Source organism: Wyeomyia smithii, chromosome 2 (assembly GCF_029784165.1).
Source record: "Wyeomyia smithii strain HCP4-BCI-WySm-NY-G18 chromosome 2, ASM2978416v1, whole genome shotgun sequence".
NCBI lineage: Eukaryota > Metazoa > Arthropoda > Insecta > Diptera > Culicidae > Wyeomyia > Wyeomyia smithii.
Genome location: NC_073695.1, coordinates 144,790,317 through 144,811,051, shown reverse-complemented (window position 1 = coordinate 144,811,051; position 20,735 = coordinate 144,790,317). Strand labels below are relative to the sequence as shown.

Here is a 20,735-nt window from a genome sequence, read left to right as displayed (position 1 = left end):
TACACGAACATTAAACAAATAAATTTTGTGTCCTCAGCCTCAAGGACTTGAAATACTGTTTCAGCTTATACCGGGACATCGTAAAGTCAATGGCTTCGCAGTGTTGATTATAAGAATTCATCATAGTATTTATGGGTCCATTTTTTGCGTATTCCGTACGATGATGGTTAAGAGCAAATAAACTACGGTGTCGAAGTTGTCGAATGGGTGCATAAAAGTTTAATTTAGAAAGTAGTACTGCTGAGTCAACGTTCTGCGAAACGATATCGTTTACAAATGAAGCCATCGCGTACTCTCGCCGTTCTTTTAATGTTTGAATGTCAATCAACACTCAGCGTGCTTCATATGACGGAAGACGATGTGCGGTTTAACCTAGCTTACGAAGAGCATATAGTAGAAATAGCTTTTGTACTGATTCTATTCTTTCTTCATGTACGCCAGGACGAGGAGACCACACAATGCTACAGTATTCCAGTATTGACCTCACATAGGCAATATACAAAGTTTTGATAGTGTACGTGTCTTGAAAATTGTAGCAGAAGCGTTTGATAAACCCTAACATGTTGTTTGCCTTGTGTATGATAGTGTTATAGTGGTCGATGAAATTAAGTTCAGAATCTAAGATTATTCCTAAATCCCTAACTTTATCACATTCCTTCACATTCTGATCCCCTAATGCAATTACAATTTTGGGCGTTGTTAATTTTCTGCTAAAGGATATTACATTGCATTTTTTTACATTTACTTCAAGTAGGCTTTTCTTACACCAGATGTAAAATGTGTGGATTTCATTCTGAAATACATTGATGTCTTCTTGATTTTTTATTTTCAAAAACAGCTTCATGTCGTCGGTATGTATTAGAACTTTAATATTTTTGAGGATGAAGGAAAAGTTATTTACGTACCAAATAAAAAGAAGTGACTTAGGACTTAGGACTTAGGGAGCCCTGGGGTACACCTGAAGTAACATGAATGGGATTTGACTTTTTTCCATTAAATTTTATTATTTGTTGCCTGTTTGTTAAATATGATTCGAGCCACTTCAGGAGACCAGACTCAATTCCAATTTTTTGCAGTTTAAAAAGTAGCATTGGTATGTCAATACGATCAAATGCTTTGCTAAAGTCTGTATAAAGAGCTTCAGCATGGTTCCCATTATCCATTGCATTCAATGAGTAATCTACGAATTCAAGTAAATTTGTGGATGTAGAGCGGCCTTTGTAGAAGCCGTGTTGTTTGTCAGTTATTCGATTTTTGACTTGTGCAAATATCTTTTCATTGACAATTGCCTCAAAGAGTTTAGAAATGCAAGAGATAATAGCGATTCCACGATAATTACGTATGTCAGATTTACGCCCAGATTTGAAAATAGGCACTAAAAATGAGCTTTTCCATATATTTGGGAAGACTCCAGTTTCCAACGACATGTTGAACAGCCAGAACAAAGGAGATGTAAGTTCCTTCGAAAGATTTTTTATGAGTGCTGGAGGTATTCCGTCAGGTCCAGGTCCTTTGGAAGAGTCTAAATTTCTCAGACCCTGCAAAACATCCTGTACCTGAAGTTGGTTAACACCAACGTTTCTTGGATATTCTGGATAAAATGCAAAATAATCGCGGTCGCGATTTTATTCGGAAAATGTGGTATAGATTTCCTGGAAAAATTTTGGAAAGAGATTGCAATTTTTCTCCGAGTTATCACCAACATGTTCATCGAGTTGCATTATTGATGGAAAATTGTCTGATTTAAGTTTTGTTTTGACGTAATTGAAGAAGTTCTTTGGACAAGACTTAATTTCTAGTTCAGTTTTTGCATTGAATTCTTCAAATGCATCACTGATTGCAAAGTTCAGTTGATCACATATTTCCAAGTAAATTGCTAGATTTTCACTGCTATTGTGTTTTTTGAAAATTTTGTGGGCGTTTTTTCTTCAATGGAATTTCTTGAGAGATGATGTTGTACAGAATTTTGTAACAACAACCTCCGTTCCGTCGATCGGTGGAGTAATCTGGAAATTGTAGAATCTGAGGGGACAGCAAATTTTTCTTCAGTATTTCAAATGAAGATTGGCATTTGTCATTCCATTCGAACACTGTTTCCTTTCGTAATAGTTTGTTGAGTGGGTTGGTTATATCGGCAAAATTTTTAATGAAGCGACGATAATAATTGCAAAAAGCAACAAATCGTCTAACTTCATCAGCATTTTTCGGTACTGGGTAATTTATAATTGTCGAATATTTGTTATTATCCGGTTGTATGCCATCTTTTGAGATATGATGTCCTAGATAGGTTACTTCATTTTTAAATAAAAATGACATTTAGCTGGATTTAGTTTGAGATTGTATTTCCTTGGGTGTTGAAACACTTCACGTAAATTTTCGATATGGTGATTAATTGAGCATCATGCGTTGAAAAGAGTTAGGACTTATGTTCAAACCGAAAGGTAGCCTATTAAATTCGGAATGACCTAAAAAGTATCTTGCTCGACCTAATTGATCTAGGATTTCATCTATCCGTGGGAGTGGAAACTTGTCTGGAGTTGTTATTTGTTCACCTGTCGGTAATCGATTACAAGTCGCCAATTCTTACTTCCGTTTGAATCTGTTTTCTTTGGCACAAGTAAGATGGGCGAGTTGTAAGGTGAGGCCGAATTTTTAATTATCCCTTCATTCAGCATTTTTTGTACTTGTTCATTTATTTCATGTTTTGAGACTCCGGTAATCTATAATTTTTGATACAAGTTGGTTTCGGGTCATTAAGTGTTATACTTTGTTTGTAAAAATTGTTTTCTGAAAGCAAGTCACCTTGAAGTGAAAATAAGTCATTAAATTCATTGCAAAGTTTCTCCAGTTTATTTTTTATAAGAGGTTCACTGCTTTCGAGTTTAAGCTCCTTTTTTATTTTTTAATTGCTCGTTCATTAAGATTTTCTTCGTTCGTTTTGTTTTGAATAGAACAAAAATAGAAATTTGCTAAGGATTCATATTTAGGGCAAAAGTTGTCTGGTAATTGAATTCCTTAGTTGTAGTATTTATAATTTTAACGTGACAGTTGTTTTTGTTTACCAGAGTATTTGTGCAAAATACTCCGGGGTATATTTCTTCAGAGAAAATTACACTGTCTTCCTGAATATTCATGTTGTCGAGTTGTTCAATTATCTCACACCTAGCTGGTATTTATTTATTCATTTAGTTGTTTATTTCACAATCTATATTCATCTGACAATGATGAGTCTTAATGAATTAATAAATTAAAAATATAGTCAGGTTGTTTGTAAAACATCAATAACTCGCTGACGGAAAGCGTTGATCGGCATATTGAAGTCAAATAACTCATAAAACTCATTAAAGCGGCGGGATATGGCGCGAATCGGATCGTGGGAACCATAAAGTCGACTGCGCGGTTCCAAATAAAAAAAGTTTCTGTTACGCAGTCGTCTTTCAGGAGCGTATAGATTGAGCTGGGTCAAAATACTTGGGCAGTCGATGTGGCCAGTCAATAGTTTAGCAGCAAAGACGGCCTGTGCGATTTGTCGTCGATGTTCTAATGGTTGAATACCAAGAAGTCGGCAGCGGTTTTCGTATGGTGGTAGGTTCTGTGGATCCCGCCAAGGGAGAAAGCGGAGAGCATAGCGGATGAATTTTTTCTGCACCATTTCCATTCTGTGTGACCAATTTGCATGGAAAGGACTCCATACCACAGAACTGGTCTCAAGGATTGATCTCACAAGGGAACAGTACAATGATTTGAAGCATAACGGATCACGAAATTCATCAGCAATCTTGAATATAAACCCAAGTTGTCGGTTTGCCTTAGCGATAATGCTGTCATAATGCGTTTTAAATGTCAGTTCGCGGTCCAAAATTACTCCGAGGTCTTTTACACACTCCACACGGAGAAGATGTTGATTTTCAATAGAATATGTAAATTCGATTTGCGTACGCTTCCTATTAAAAGAGATCGTGTTGCATTTATCTATGCTCAGCGTTAAGCAGTTCGTTCCACACCAACTCGCAAACGTGTCCAGGTAGTTCTGTAGCTCCATACAATCACGCAAACACTTAATTTTTTTAAACAGTTTCGTGTCGTCAGCATAAAACAGCCGGCAGCCTGGTGGCAGCAGAAGAGCAGCGTCGTTGATGAAGATAGAGAAGAGTAGCGGACCCAGGTTACTACCTTGAGGAACTCCTGACATATTGGAAAAGCGGTCTGAAACAACAGATCCTACTTTCACACAAACTCTACGCTCAGTCAAATACGACTCAAACCAGCGTACGGAATCCGATGTTATACCGAGCCTAAGCATTTTACCAAGCAGTATCCCGTGGTCCACTTTATCGAACGCAGCCTTCAAGTCCAGTTAAATTGCATCAGTTTGAAAACCACAATCCATGGTTTGTACACAGCGAGACACGAACTGCATTAAGTTTGTGGTTACTGACCGTTTAGGAAAAAATCCGTGCTGCTCGGTGTCAATATAATGTTTACAGCTAGCGAATAAAGCGTCGTTAATAATTATCTCGAACAACTTAGAGCAAACGCACAAGGATGTGATGCCACGATAATTAGAGATGTTGCGTTTATCACCTTTCTTGTGAATTGGAAACAAATACGAGAATTTCCAACGGTCAGGAAATTTACATTGCTGCACAGATAAATTAAATAGCTTAGCGATTGGCGAACAGAGAACTTCTCCACATCGCTTGAGAACCGCTGAAGGAATACCATCAGGTCCAGCGGTATACGAAGCTTTCAGCTTACTCAGGGCAATGACAACATCCTCTGTATTAATAAGCGGCAGTCGAAATGAAAACACGTCTCGGGGAGCTGCATTGCTGGCTATACTGACTTGTTCGGGAGAGGCAACAAAACCGTTGAAAACTTGCTGGAACTGCTGGGCAAATAGATCGCATTTTTCACGTTCGTTGTTAGCAACGGAATCGCCCAGAAACATGGAAGAGGGTAATCCGGCTTCCTTCCGTTTATTATTCACGAACGACCAGAACTGTTTTGGGTGTGTGCAAAGATTATTTTGAATGCGTTTCACGTACCGGTTGTACAAATATCGGTTGTAGTTGCGATACTGGCGGCTAGCGATGTTCAATCGATTTTTGTTGTATGACGAGCGATGTGAACAGTATTTCCGAAGCGCAGCAGACCGCAAGCGCTTGAGCGAACGGAGGTGAAGATTCGACCACATTGGTTTTCGAGGTGGATCACAAGCTGGCACTGTCTGGTTGATTACGCCCTCAATTGCACTGTTGAAAGAGTCAACCGCTTCGTCGATACAGGAAGACCGATCCAATAAAGCATCACAGTTTACTTCCGATAGTGCTGCGCAAAGTACAGAATAGTCAGCACAACAAAAATTCAAAGACCTGCTTTCTGAAGCTTGATCGAAAACCATTGGTTGAGAAAGGCTCACTGATATAACGACCGCAGGATGCACAGCTTCAAGATTTACCAGTGGCTCGTGGGGAACAGACACAGAACACATGCGTTCGTCATCAATCAAAGCAGTGTTGATTTGGGTCAGTCCGTGTAGACAAAAACCATCAAGAAGAGAGCAGCAGCCAGTCGGCATGTGGGAACGCGGTGTGTTCACTAACGGTAGTCCATTAGGCGAAATAAACCATCGCAAACCAGACTGATTATAGTCGCCGAAAACTAATGCTTGAGCATGAGGCTTCAAACGTGACAGAACCATTTCTATCGAATCGATATGTTGCTGAATTAGCTGTGAATCCGATTTTCGGTCAGGGGGCAAATACACAACACCCACGCTGACGTCACTGCAAGATGTTTCCACAATTACCCACACTTGCTCAAGAGTATCATGAATAGGTGCAGCATCAATACGGCAGTTCAGTCTCACCGAAACAGCTATCAACACACCTCCGCCGCGCGTCTTTTTGCTATTCAAGTCAGAACGGTCGGTCCGGAACACAGTATAGCGATTTCCAAACAATTGTGTTGAGAGAATGCGATCGTCGAGCCATGTTTCAGTAAGAACAATGATATCGTAATCACCTTCGGAGACTGCCAAAAAGAATGAATCTATTTTGGTGCACAACCCACGCACATTTTGGTAGTAAATCCGCAACTGGTGTGAATACGAAACGGATCCATGCGCCAAAACACTGGAACGGGGGAAAGCATGAAATACAATTATACATGCCTGACGATGCAGGCTGGAAGACCCCGTCCCCATCTCCGAACACAGGACCGGGACGATGAGGAAGGCGGATGTCAGCAGGTAGCACGACTGTGTCGGAGGGGTCAGGGGCTTCCATAGTGCCTGTTAAAGGATGTCCCGGATCCGAAAAATCAGCAGTGGCATATTTTGATGAAATCAAGTCATCAGAAACGCAGTTTCCATCGTCCGTGTTACAATGTGGAGTGATCAGGTGTGAACAGCAGGGCTGCAAACGTACTTTTCGTGGGCTGAGCTCGGCCCGCGACTGGCGTTTTTTTCGATGAATTCACGGAACAACAGACCTTCTGGCCAAGTAGAGGGCATCAGCGCTTGATGTTTTAGGTCAGGAGAGAGGCCTACTTTGTAGGACACAAATGTCAGCGTACCAATATCCTTGCCTTTGGGAACCAATCTGACAACATCTACTGGGTTATCATCATCTAAACAGCGAGCAACAACCTGGCAAACATCATCGTTTGTAACAAGTGGTTGAAATCCCGAAAGGTATAACCAAACCTTAGGAGCAGGTGCTGCAGGAATAATAAATGGGACTGATAGGCCACTTAAATCGACTGCTTTCGTTCCACGATCAGTAGTGGTAGTACGTAGTGGCGTTCCGTTATTACCTCGTCTTCTTTTAACACCTAGGCTTGGCCAAATTGTATTACTTATTGGCCGCGGAGTAATATTTTGGTTGGGTACGGTCTAATGCCAAACTGTCAACTTTGCGGCTCAAACATTCGACAAACTTGTGTAGCTCATGAATTTGTGATGAGATGTTACCAAATCAAAATCAGTTGGTACAGCAGTACTCGGTTCGATTTTATCAGCCAAATATGAACGAATGCTTCTGCCTTGCAATTCGTCTCTGCATTCTAAACACAAAAACATAGCTTGGCCAGCGGCAAACAGTTCCTTATGTGCGCGATTGTTAAATCCACAGCACTTTTCGCTGATGTGAAAATAAGTTTCACAAAAGCCGCAGCGAACTGGTTCCAAATCGTTCACCAGCAGCTGACATGCACCACACTGCTTCGTATCCATCACTGCTATAGTCTATTGTTTGCGAGATGTTTGCGGTATGATACTTGAGTTGACTTGCCTGTTCACTATGGGAATTGAAATTGTTTTAAAATTTTGAGTCAGATTGAGAAGCCAAGAGTCATAATATATGTTACATTTGTGGTTTACTTGGAAATCTCTTCCTAATATTCCATCGGTAGGGATCGGGAAATCGTTTTTTACTATGTGAAACATATGAGGTATTTTAAAGTCATTTAATTTCACATTTGTTTGAGTTGTATCCATTGTCTTTACATCTCCATGACCAATACCGACTCAATTGCATTTTTGGCTAGGATAGTAAATTTGGGTTTTGTTTACTAATCCGCACTTGACGACTGATATATCGGATCCGCAATCTACAATGAATGATAATTTCACATCCGACATATCAACCATAAGCTGGACATAGTTGGTGGCAGATACATTTATTGTATATGCTGCCCCAACTGTACCCCTAAAGGGTGGATATTTTCATTATTTGGCTGTGGCATATGTTGTTGGTTTGGTGGTAGAATTGGAATTTGCTGGACTCCTTGTTGAGCAACTGGTTGGTAAACCACACCGTTATGCTGCGCAAGATACATGTTTGGATTGAATTGACCTCTGTAAGCAAATTGTACACGTTGATGATATAATCCTCTACCTTGATGGTATCCTCTGTGAGTATTACCTCTTACTTGGTGGTTTCCGCGAAAATGGTTATAATTTCCATTTCTTTGGAAATTATTATAATTTCTTCTGTTGGGTCCAAAATGCCCACGACCCTGTCCACGACCGTTGGGAAAATTTCTTGAATTTTCCCCACGATTTTGTTGTTGCCAATTTCTTGCTACAAATATTTGTGCATTTGAATTGGATTGGTTTGCTTTTTCGTGAACGTCATTTTCGAATACCTTTTGTAACCAATCTTGCTGAATGTTCCAGATTTCAAGATGGTTTTCGTTTCTGCATATTTTATACCATTAATAAGGGCTTCGACACCTCTTTTTGTGGCCATAGCATGCGCCCTATCTACTGGAATTTGTTCCCTTATGTAGACAGATTTTTGCTGTGACGTGACTTTTTCAATCTCGTCACAGAAATTTTCCGTAGAATCTTTCTGTTTGAGTGTTTTTAATTTTGCGGTTAAATTATCGGATGTAATTTTCGATTCACAATCTTGCTTTAATGTATCTAACAGACCTTCTAGGTTGATAGCATCAGTAATCACTTGGCGAGCAACACCCGCCAGTCGCGTTTTTACGAAACGTAATACCGTAAGTTGAGCCGCCTCTTTTTGTGGGGCAGTGGCGTTGGCAAAATCGTTTGTCACAGTATCGTTGAATAAGTTTACAGCATCTATAAACGCTTCTAAATTCTCTGGAGCACCGTCGTACGTTTGCACAAGTGTGGTGCCTAGTCTAATGTCTACTTTAGCCATAATTGAATTGATATTCTTTTTTCGGTTTGTTTTCTTTTTTAATTTAGTGTAAAAAATGTAAAGTATTGCAATAGATCTGATACTTAAGCTACTTTTCGCAAATGGTAGTTTTAGCTCTATTAATAACACTATATCGTTATATTTTTGCCGGGAGGCTTTCACTAAAAATGTTAATTCGGAGTCTGTAAACAGCGTTTCGTGATCCACTAAGGTTTTTTTTAATTTACTGATATATTTGTAGGGCTTTAATTTTTTTTTTCTATTAGGCAATTTTTCCTATAAACTCTATGGGGAGCCTTTGCGAAATTGTTTGATATGGTGTTTAATGCTGCTAAGTGACATTCAACATCATATCGAACTTGCTCCATGGAGGATTCATGTTATAATAATTTTTGGAGGGTTCATGTTATAATAATTGTAATAATAATTTTTAGAGGTTCCATTTTGTAATATTTTTTTTTTTTTAAATTAAACCTACTTGGTTCCGCTGTTGTTGTTACTACCGCTGCTGAAATAAAAAGGGCGCGCTCTATCCCGACGCACGCTCCAGGTTGCCGACGCACTCTCCAGGTTGCCGACGCACTCTCCAGGTTGCCAACATACGCTCCAGGTTGCTTCAGAGTTTGTTGTAAATTGTTTGTTGTTTTGTTTTTCTCTACACTTGATTAACGTTCGGGCGATTTTTAAGTTGTTTTTTATCTACACTTGATTAACGTTCGCCACCGATCGGGCGATTTTTATTGCTTGTGCCCTTGCGTGACGCTTATATATTTGATATAGCGCAATCAATAACTGACACGCTACAATGCACAGGATTAGTTTGAACTCGTGCTCTGTATGATAGTCCGTATGGAGATCCAGAGTATTTTGTACACTCACTTGCGGATCTCCATTGTTGGTGACGGATTTAGAATGGGACTTGCCCATTTTTCACTTCACTTAAAATTCGTTAATTTGCACTGAGTATCGCTACGTACATTGCGTCGTATTCTGCCCTCGGTTGTGATACTGATAACAAACAATCGGCTTCAACTATGTCAACCTTGATTTTCGCTGCTGGTTAGCACTTCAAAAAACAAAAACGAACCACTCTGCGTACAAAACACTTGTTCTTTTATCCAGGAAGATTTTTCCACTGTATTTGCTTGGATAGTCTGCAGCTCTCGTCACTCTGACCCACTCTGGAAAATGCTTTGTTTTTTTTTTAATTCATTTCACGTCGAATTTATTCACACAGTTCCGCGAAAATTTGAAAAATGTTCATAATTATAGCCATCAAAGTTCGCTGGCACAGGTCGCCATGTTACGGTTCATAACAGTTCAATTAGCGGACTTGGAGGTTCGGTTGAATAAGTTGCACCAGAGACGGTTTGGAGAAGAATGAATACTTTATTTTTCCTAATGTTCTTACAAGTCTCCTACTGGAGACATTTGAAGCTATTTATTTATTTATTTCGTCAATCATATATGTAGACTGTAACAATAATTTCTAAACTATACACGAACATAAAACAAATAAATTTTGTGTCCTCAGCCTCAAGGACTTGAAATACTGTTTCAGTTTATACCGGGACATCGTAAAGTCAATGGCTTCGCAGTGTTGATTATAAGAATTCATCATAGTATTTATGGGTCCATTTTTTGCGTATTCCGTACGATGATGGTTAAGAGCAAATAAACTACGGTGTCGAAGTTGTCGAATGGGTGCATAAAAGTTCAATTTAGAAAGTAGTACTGCTGAGTCAACGTTCTGCGAAACGATATCGTTTACAAATGAAGCCATCGCGTACTCTCGCCGTTCTTTTAATGTTTGAATGTCAATCAACACGCAGCGTGCTTCATATGACGGAAGACGATGTGCGGTTTAACCTAGCTTTCTTCATGTACGCCAGGACGAGGAGACCACACAATGCTACAGTATTCCAGTATTGACCTCACATAGGCAATATACGAAGTTTTGATAGTGTACGGGTCTTGAAAATTGTAGCAGAAGCGTTTGATAAACCCTAACATGTTGTTTGCCTTGTGTATGATAGTGTTATAGTGGTCGATGAAATTAAGTTCAGAATCTAAGATTATTCCTAAATCCCTAACTTTATCACATTCCTTCACATTCTGATCCCCTAATGCAATTACAATTTTGGGCGTTGTTAATTTTCTGCTAAAGGATATTACATTGCATTTTTTTACATTTACTTCAAGTAGGCTTTTCTTACACCAGATGTAAAATGTGTGGATTTCATTCTGAAATACATTGATGTCTTCTTGATTTTTTATTTTCAAAAACAGCTTCATGTCGTCGGCATGTATTAGAACTTTAATATTTTTGAGGATGAAGGAAAAGTTATTTACGTACCAAATAAAAAGAAGTGACTTAGGACTTAGGACTTAGGGAGCCCTGGGGTACACCTGAAGTAACATGAATGGGATTTGACTTTTTTCCATTAAATTTTATTATTTGTTGCCTGTTTGTTAAATATGATTCGAGCCACTTCAGGAGACCAGACTCAATTCCAATTTTCTGCAGTTTAAAAAGTAGCATTGGTATGTCAATACGATCAAATGCTTTGCTAAAGTCTGTATAAAGAGCTTCAACATGGTTCCCATTATCCATTCCATTCGATGAGTAATCTACGAATTCAAGTAAATTTGTGGATGTAGAGCGGCCTTTGAAGAAGCCGTGTTGTTTGTCAGTTATTCGATTTTTGACTTGAGCAAATATCTTTTCATTGACAATTGCCTCAAAGAGTTTAGAAATGCAAGAGATAATAGCGATTCCACGATAATTACGTATGTCAGATTCACGCCCAGATTTGAAAATCGGCACTAAAAATGAGCTTTTCCATATATTTGGGAAGACTCCAGTTTCCAACGACATGTTGAACAGCCAGAACAAAGGAGATGTAAGTTCCTTCGAAAGATTTTTTATGAGTGCTGGAGGTATTCCGTCAGGTCCAGGTCCTTTGGAAGAGTCTAAATTTCTCAGACCCTGCAAAACATCCTGTACCTGAAGTTGGTTAACACCAACGTTTCTTGGATATTCTGGATAAAATGCAAAATTAATCGCGGTCGCGATTTTATTCGGAAAATGTGGTATAGATTTTCTGGAAAAATTTTGCAAAGAGATTGCAATTTTTCTCCGAGTTATCACCAACATGTTCATCGAGTTGCATTATTGATGGAAAATTGTCTGATTTTAGTTTTGTTTTGACGTAATTGAAGAAGTTCTTTGGACAAGACTTAATTTCTAGTTCAGTTTTTGCATTGAATTCTTCAAATGCATCACTGATTGCAAAGTTCAGTTGATCACATATTTCCAAGTGAATTGCTAGATTTTCACTGCTATTGTGTTTTTTGAAAATTTTGTGGGCGTTTTTTCTTCAATGGAATTTCTTAAGAGATGATGTTGTACAGAATTTTGTAAAAGACGCTAACAGATGATCCGACATTTCCTTTATCTCTAAAAATTTGTTGCCTATTGACACAGTTTAATTTGTTTTTAATATTTGCATGGTTCGCGAGTTTGAAATCAAGGACTTCCTCATACTCACAGTCGTTGGGTTTTTGATATTCATGTAAAAATAAAGAATATTCAATTGCTGTGTGAAACTTTTCGTTTTTTCACGGTGGGTTAACTGATTCGGTCACACAGAAATCTTCATGGATATTCGTTAAGCGTAGGTCCGAATAGCAATTTTCAGGGTTTCTTACATGGTTAATCTGATTCAAACCCAGTTTAGCAATTTCGTCAAACATGAAGTGCAAAGCGATATTTTCTCCAACGACTGGGAGTAGGATGCTTTCGTTTTCAGGGTCGAGGATGAAGTCAGCGGGGTTTTGATTGAAGTCACCATAGATGTGAACTTTCACTTCTGGAGGTAGTTCAGATAAATTTTTTTCTGCGCAATTAGAAAACTTTTCAGACGTAATTTTATTAGCGTTATGTGGAGGAAAGTACACAGAGGCGAATACGTGTGTTTCACCTGCTATGTGCGATTTTATCCAAATGTGCTCGAATTCTTTGAATTTAGGTGCAGCAACAGTTTCTGAATTAAAATTCACAGAGACCGCTATGAGGACTCCTCCGCCTGACTTCTTTTCGGATTCTTGAAGATTCCTGTCATTCCTGAATACATTAAACATATTTCCAAAAATTTCTTCACTTTTGACACTTTCATCCCAGTTTGTTTCAGTCGCCAATATGACTGAAAAGGATGAGCCTAAAAGATTTTTTCAAATTTGTTTCATTTTGGCTGGGCCTTTCATGCGATTGAAATTTTACAATCAACCAAAATTTCAGTCGCATTTTGTGTTGGTGAAAAAACTTTTGGGGATATGGTGGTTGACGATGTTTGAGGGTTGGTGAGTGTTACCTGTAAGTCTTCTTCTTTCTCATCGAAAGGGGTCGTTATTTCCGAAAACTCGGTTTGTAAAATTTGTCAGTGCTTTCCCTTATTTGTTGTAGGCGGTGTGTTCGTTCACTGGATAACGATGTCCGATGAGACTGCAGGTCTGCTAAAGCGTCATCGCGTGATATTCCCAGTTCTTCATGTACGTCCAGGAAAATTGCACGTAGCAGGTTTAAGTCAGTTGGTAGTCCTTCAGCTGCCAGCATCACCGATGAACTAATTTTGGTGATTCCTCGAATGCATACAGTTATTGGCTGATCATGCAGAAAAGCAAGGAAAGTTCATACCGTATCCATAATTTTGTGATCACGCAGCCGTGCTTTTAGATAGCGTTTGTCACCAGCAGCGGATTGCTCCGTTAGTCTGACAATCGGTGGACGCATAGGATCTAGCAGCGGAGTAGTATTTTCCGGTTCTGACTGTGAAGTAGTGCTCTGTGTTGTACCTTTTTCAGATCGATACGGGTTGAAAGTTTCTCCTTTCCTGAAGTTGATGAGTTTTGGAACAGAAAGTGCAGCTATCGGATGGTCGGTTGATGAGGGTGGCCCAGCGAATTGAATTTTTGCTGTGGCTAGTAATTTTTTGTCTGATGCGTTGATGCGATGATAGTTTTGCATACCGCTGTGCTGGTGGTTTTTTTTTGATTGGTATGAGTGATTTGTTGTTTTCTTTTTTTACGGTTTCTTTTGGCTTTTTCGGCAGCTTTTTCTTGTAGTCTTCAAGACCGTTGCTTGGCATCATAAGTGGACCAGTCCTGCTTCCATTGCCATTTGTTACCCAGAAATCTCCATCCTGGACATGTATGGTCCGCTTTTGGGTAGAAAGATTTTTCAGCTAGTTCTTCCTGAAGATTTTTTTGAAGTTTTGCACTGCATGTGTTGGTCACCTGAAGATTGGAGACAGTCCCTGAGACAAATTTCACCTCCTCGAGTATTTCAGTAAGTTTTGAGTCGTTATTTGTATGAGGTTTCAGTGACTCAGCCTCTGTGATTTAACTAATAAAATTGCTAGTCAGGCTTGAGAGCCGTTCGTCAAAATATTTATGTATTTTTTGTGGCATCGTTGAAAACGACTCGCTGATGCCGGTCAATGTCGTGTGCAATTTATTGTCACACGACTTTATGTGCTGCCCGACCGCACTGCACATGTTTTGATTGCTTTTGTTTATCGCTGACAAAGTTTCTTTGACATCATTAAGCAGGTGCTCAATACTGTCGAACAATTCTGACACTAAGCAGATTTTTTTCATATACGCGGCAATTCGATAATTGGCGTCCGTCTGTCGATGTATTGCCTCCACAAGCTGCTCCTGTTGATGAAGCAGCTTCCGTACGTCAGCTTCCTTCCGGAGAATTTCTTGACATTCCGTACACAATGGCGCCATATAAGATGTGATGAAAAGTTCGCGGTGTCGTTGTACGCCGATACACGCAGCATGGTAAGTTCTACTGCAGAACTCGCACTTCCAAAGAAAGCGGTCGTCGTTTATGCTGCACGAGTTTACACCGCACGGCATGGTTATTTACGTTAATACACTAAGCGGAAGAGTTACGACACGGATGGTCAGCAAAAACACGCGACGTTGTCAAGGTGTGAAAAAAAAAACAAAAAAAATGTATATTATACAAGTTAATTGCGGAGCGAAAAGCAAACGCGTCCGCGCCCGATGACTGTTCGAGGCGAAAAAAAAGCACCGATATCTATGTATGCTATGTACACGATCACATAATCGATGATCATGTACATGCGAAAGAGAGAAAGATATATTCACTGAAACTTCATGACTGTACTCTTGGTAACAGCATGGTTCAGTGAATCAGAAATGCGACACTTCTGTTTTTGTGTCGCTCCAAATTCCAGGCATTGAACTGAAGGTTCGATGCCGGATTGAATTGACCTTCTCAGCATGTTTTCCACTGGTGTGGTCTGCTGGAAGTAAGTTAATGTATAATGAAGTTAATGACATGTGGAATGCACATGTCACATTGTGAATTTTTGGGACACTATTGATTACGAAATTTTTTCAGCTCTCCAAGAGAACCCACAGAACTGAGCTAGCTATCATACTTCTTGTGATAGACCTCGTTAGAGGTGAACATAACCGAAAACTAGAAGAAGAGAATAACTCTTCAGTAGTTAAATTTTGACCATATGCGCAGAAGGATTTTTTTCATAGGGTCCTCAATCAACCCTTAAAGGATTTGATTAAAAGTGAGCTACCAAACACCCTGTATACATCGTCATGTGACTTGTAACGCCTACCTAAGTGAGTAGCATTCATTAGCCTAACATTGATTTATGAATATTGTGACAAGTGTTTTTTTTTTTCAATATACCTTTTTACGTACGAATGTATTAGTGCAACTAGTTGAGGAAAATATGTACAAATAGCTGTTTTGTTTGCAATGCTATGTTTTTAGCAGTTGGACAAATATTCAGTTGAACGCTTATTATGTGTTTTAAACTTGGTTCTGAATGAATTTTTTCATTCGTGATTAGAAATCCGAAGAAGCTGCCTAACATAATCGACCAAAAATGTTAAAAAGTGATAAAAGTCGAAGCAACGAGATGCGATGATTTACAGTTTGGAGGAAACAAAAGCTACTTTACACGAGTTTACAATTTCCTAGTGTGCGTAGATGAAAAGTCACTAATCTCTATTTAAAGAAAAAAAAAACGAAAATACCGGTTTTTTCGACTCTTCAATACCGGTATTTCGGTACTAAAAAAAATATCGGTTTTACCGGTAAACCACCCTAATACTTCACCGAACGTCTAAGTCACGACCTCACGGCTGATAGTAGGATCAATCGAGTGTCTCCGCAGAACAAACAATGACGATCCAGCTTCGTGTTGTGACCTTGATGTGACCTTGAGTGGCCGTATCTTACACTCGACCTTGTAGATGCCACTTGTAGTTGACTTCCACTCGCTCGATCGTATGTTGGTCCGTGCTGCTAGCACGGGGTAACAGCGGTGCGGGAGAATTATTCTTGCTGATATATCAGCTGCGTATCAGATCACTGACGGGGTAGCCTGCCCCTACCAGTGTGCAGAAGATGTTTCTGCCGATATACTGCAGGCAATTGTTATCGCACAACACAAGAACAAATCGACGAAAAAAACACCCGTACGATAACTCGTGTATTGTTATTTCGCGAATCAAACGAAGATAAACAATTTGCGTCTAATCGAGACGAAAGCAAAACAACGAATGTGGGTGTAAGGAATTTACGTTTGATTGATTCCATTTTAAGTGAATTTTCTGTTTTATCTATCAAATCAAATCTGTTGAAAATATATGATCCATTTGAAAATTCGGAAAAATGATTATGCTTATGAACAAACCGATGCAACTCTCTCACAAGCAAAACTGCCTGATTATCGGTTTCGTTCGTTTTCTCGTTCTGCACTTCACCCGTTTCGATATTGCGATAATATTGAAATATCGATACTTTTATTACGATATATTTGTTACTTGATATCGAATCGTTTCAATATATCGCGATACCAAATATCGATACCTTCGCTTCCTATTTCCATCCCTACTAAATACTCCTCACTCTCATTCTCCTTAAAAAGTGCTCATCGCTGTTTCCCTCGAAAACGCGTTTACAAACCGCCGCCACTATCCGCATTTTTTCGCTTACGGAAAACAAGCAGATAGTGCGCGAGTACTTGCTTACCAACAACTATCCGCGCTCACTGATAAATCGGTTAATCAAATGATTTATCAACCAAAGCACGAATAACGTTGTTGAGGAAGTAAACTTAGAACCAAGAGTATATCGATCTTTGCATCATGTTGACGGTCTCACACCCGCACTTGCACGCAGTATTAAAAAGAACCATGAAAATATCAGTCTGAGTTTCAAATGCGTCAAAACCAACAGACTACTTTTCACGAAACTCAAAGACTCTTCTTCGCATCTTTCAAAAAAAAAACGTAATGTACCGTATCCCGTGTCCATTTTCCGATAGCTTATACATTGGTATCAAGACTTGGTAAAGCACGCACCGCACTAGGAGCGGAACGCAAATTGAGCTCTTGCTTGCTAGATAACACGCACTCAAGCTAGCTGCTTCGGTCGCCGACTCGGCTCGTGAAGAAAAAGAGAATAGCACCAAACAGGTGATATCTCTTAGTTGGTGTTTTTATTAAGTTACATGGAGCGCGCGGTGTAGCCCCGATCCATTTTTGCTTGCTTTTTTGCTTTGTGGCATCTCCGCCTCCTTGTACTCTGATTCTCCTTGCTATGTATATTACACGTTGAGCTAGCGCACAGTGAGCGCTGACGACGTTTGCGGGTGAATGGGTGACTATATATTTGTGTTGTTTTTAAAATTAAATGTCTTGAATTTAACGAAATGAAATTTAATGTAATTCAATGAAATGAAGCAGCAAAATAATGCTCTGTTTAACATCACCGGTGTAGCCAAGGATACAGAAAGGGTTCAAGTGATAACTGATTAGTAGTCTAAACTGATTTTCTATTTCTTTTTATAGTTTTAAAAGAACATGCGGTGAAAATTTTTCATTGCAACAGTTGAAATTACTTGGCTTTGTTTGTTTCGTTCTCACATTTGATATTTTTTCACACGTGTACTGTCCACACGCGCAAACCAGGAGACTAACTTACTTCTTTTGGAAAAATGAAGCAAGAATAAAAGTAAAGTGTTCTACGAGGTGTTGCTCTTTAACCCTCTCCCGCTCACAAGGTTTATCATTAAAATTTAAAGCTTCACGAGAAAACTCAAGCTGAACACTTTGTAGACTAACTAAAATTACTGTCAACTGCAGTATTTTGAAAAAAATGCCCAGTGATGCTATGAGGCAGCATATAAAAGTTTATGGAACAATCGTAAGCACAACAAACTATTTTATGTCTTGATATGATGATTATAATTCTTGGTGCCTTAGAGTCACCATGAGCGGGAAACGGTTAAATATAGAAATCTTGATATACGGTTAAGAACCGAAGCGCATTACACAATTTTAAAGAAACCATACGTTTCGCGAATATTTCCTCTAATATGAGGTTTAAATTGTTTTATATTTTTAAGCCTTCAGCCAAAGAATACAGTAGAGAATGATCAAGACACTATTTTGATACTTTCCGTCGTTTCAGGAAGCATAATCATCAATTATCAATTCACAACACGAGTTCATATTTCAAAAACTATCACAAAATTCCTATTCGAACTTGGTAAAGCCCGCACAGCATCTCGAGCAAAGCTTGATTGTAGCTCTGCTTCATAACCCACACGCACTCGATCTAGGTGCTTTAATTTTCACCTGTTAGTTATTAAATTATTGAATGAACCTTCTACATATCAGGTTCATATCGATTTCCAACTATTTTTAGTACTAAAATTAAAATGTTCGAATGTACAACAATCGCAAATAAAAACAAATTAATAAGGAGCGCATTTTATTACTTTTATTACTTTTTATTTCATTTACTAGATGAATATGCTGCTTATGTTGAACAGAAGTATGGTTTTCGTAAAACAAATGCAAATATGTCCTGTATTCTTGAAGAAATAAAGTTATTTAAATACATTTGAGGGACATAACAAATTCGTTAGTTATTTTGCCGCCCACGGATTTTTCGAAAAACTTTATAAGAAATTTAAACCCAATATACGCATATTGCAATACAGATCGGACTCGATTATCTGGAGGCACAATCATCCGGAGGCTCGATTATCCGGGGTTCGATTATGCGGAGAGAATGGCTTGATTATCTCGAGTTGTTATTTTTCTCCGATTTCGGATTTTGTTGACTATTCTGCCTAGAAATACCAACTTTGATTCAGTATTTTGCGTTATATGCTGCGTAGTCAATTCAGTGATGCAAAAAGGGGAGGAGTAAGATTGATTTTGGTTCAACTTATTATTATTAAATTTCCACTATTTTGACGGTCACCGTACCCGTCGCATGGATGGGTTGCTTCTGAATAAATCTTAGTCGCTTTCTCTGATCCGCAGCTTATCTAGCCGCAACGCTTATATAATTACCAATAAGAGACATATAAAAAGGGTATCAAGGTGTTTTAGCGGCTTCATGTTTCCTTCATAATTATTCTGGAACTTATTTCGGAATCTGGTGACCGATTACGATAAAGTTTATTAGAATATGAAGGCAGCTATACCTTTAAAACTAAATATGTTGCGTATAAATCCGTTCAGACATCTCTGAGATAAATGAACTTAAATAAACTGAAAGTGGTTTATATGATAAACATCGACATCGACTATTAGACCATTTCTAAATATTTATGTCGGCACATTTACACTTATTTTTATTAGTAATCTAGCTGTTCTTGACGAGCGAAAATAGAAAAAAAAAATCAAAATAAATAAACGGTTCTATTATCCGGAGAATTCGGTTATCCGGAGTGAAATATTATTCAATGCTCCGGGTAATTGAGTCCGACCAGTACATACATTCAGAGTTGCGATTTATCATCAATCCAGCTACTCATGTGTTAATTCTGATTGAAAAAGCGAGACATAATAAGATAAATTTTATTTGATTTAATCTTCATTAATGAATATTCTTTGATATGATAAAATTTTGCATGCTAATCAAATTATAATAATATTCACCCTGGGCTCGGTAACGAAAATGAAGGCTTAAACGGAAGAGAAAAGTGCTTCCAAACAACTTGCACAAAAGCTAATAGCCGAATTGAAAAACACATGTTTGCCATCACAATGTCATCGGCTCAGTCAATGTAATGCAAATAAAAAAAACAACGCTCATCTACTTATATCGCTAAAACTATTAATTTATCAAATCTCAAATATCATCAAATTGACTAACGTTTATAACAACAGCTTTTGATTTATGAAAGCATAATCTTGATTACAAATAGCATAGACGAAATGCAGTAACCTCACGATCCGTAACGAAGGTAAATGATATCACTCGTATTGCATTCATTGTTATAAATCAATAGATTTATTTTTTCATGCGAGTAAGTATCACGCTGTTGAAATGATAATATTATTTTGGATGAATCAGTGTCGGTACTGTAAGCAGTCGTATACTTGTTTACTAAAAAGTACAAACCACGCATCATCCAAGTTGGCGGATTACAAGAGCAAGACATGTTGAAGCCACATCAAATTAGAATTACATCAAAACGAATAACGACAATGCAAAATCATGTTCAACTACACAAGCAAACACTCAGCCATCATCCCTCCCTGCTCATCAATCCATAGCAGTACTGCAGCAGAGTAAACATTGAATGCCGTGCGCGAGCGGCCTCAGTCCAGCCGACCTGACGCACTGGCGGTTCAAAACAGAACGAAAAAGATGAACATTCAATGTGTATGTGCCTCCCGGTGACGAACGAAAGGTTACGGCACTGCATTCGTAGCTTCTTAGCTCTTGCGCCGAGCTGGGGCTTGCTGCGAATGTCGCATGAAAAGATAATACGCTCGTGGTGATGGGTGCCTAGAATTTGGCGATGTCACCGAGCGGCTCGGAGCGGTGCTTTTACCAAGTCTGGGTATGACTACCCAGCAACTAAAGAACCGTCTTGCCGCTCACCGCTCTCTCATGGAACGCTACGAACTGTATAGAGATTCTAGCACTGAGAGGGAGGGAAGGGAAGATGAGTTTAAAAAGACGGC

General features: G+C 38.9%; 1 protein-coding gene across 1 annotated transcript; it reads right to left on the bottom strand.

Moving 5' to 3' along the window:
- Positions 1-4,431: 4,431 nt before the first annotated feature.
- Positions 4,432-8,678, bottom strand: LOC129720025 (uncharacterized). The gene is made up of 3 exons (XM_055671437.1): positions 8,441-8,678; positions 4,639-6,036; positions 4,432-4,487 (listed from the first exon to the last, which is right to left on the bottom strand). The coding sequence occupies exons 1-3, from the start codon at positions 8,676-8,678 to the stop codon at positions 4,432-4,434; spliced, it is 1,692 nt and encodes a 563-aa protein (XP_055527412.1).
- Positions 8,679-20,735: the final 12,057 nt, after the last annotated feature.

Excerpts from the sequence above, each read along its gene's own strand:
- LOC129720025 (XM_055671437.1), bottom strand. The coding sequence starts at position 8,678 with ATGGCTAAAGTAGACATTAGACTAGGCACCACACTTGTGCAAACGTAC. Across the intron at positions 6,037-8,440 it reads TGATGCTATCAACCTAGAAG|TCTCCGAAGGTGATTACGAT; the intron begins GTCTGTTAGATA and ends TCTTTTTGGCAG. Across the intron at positions 4,488-4,638 it reads TAATTTATCTGTGCAGCAAT|CTGTAAACATTATATTGACA; the intron begins GTAAATTTCCTG and ends TTTATTCGCTAG.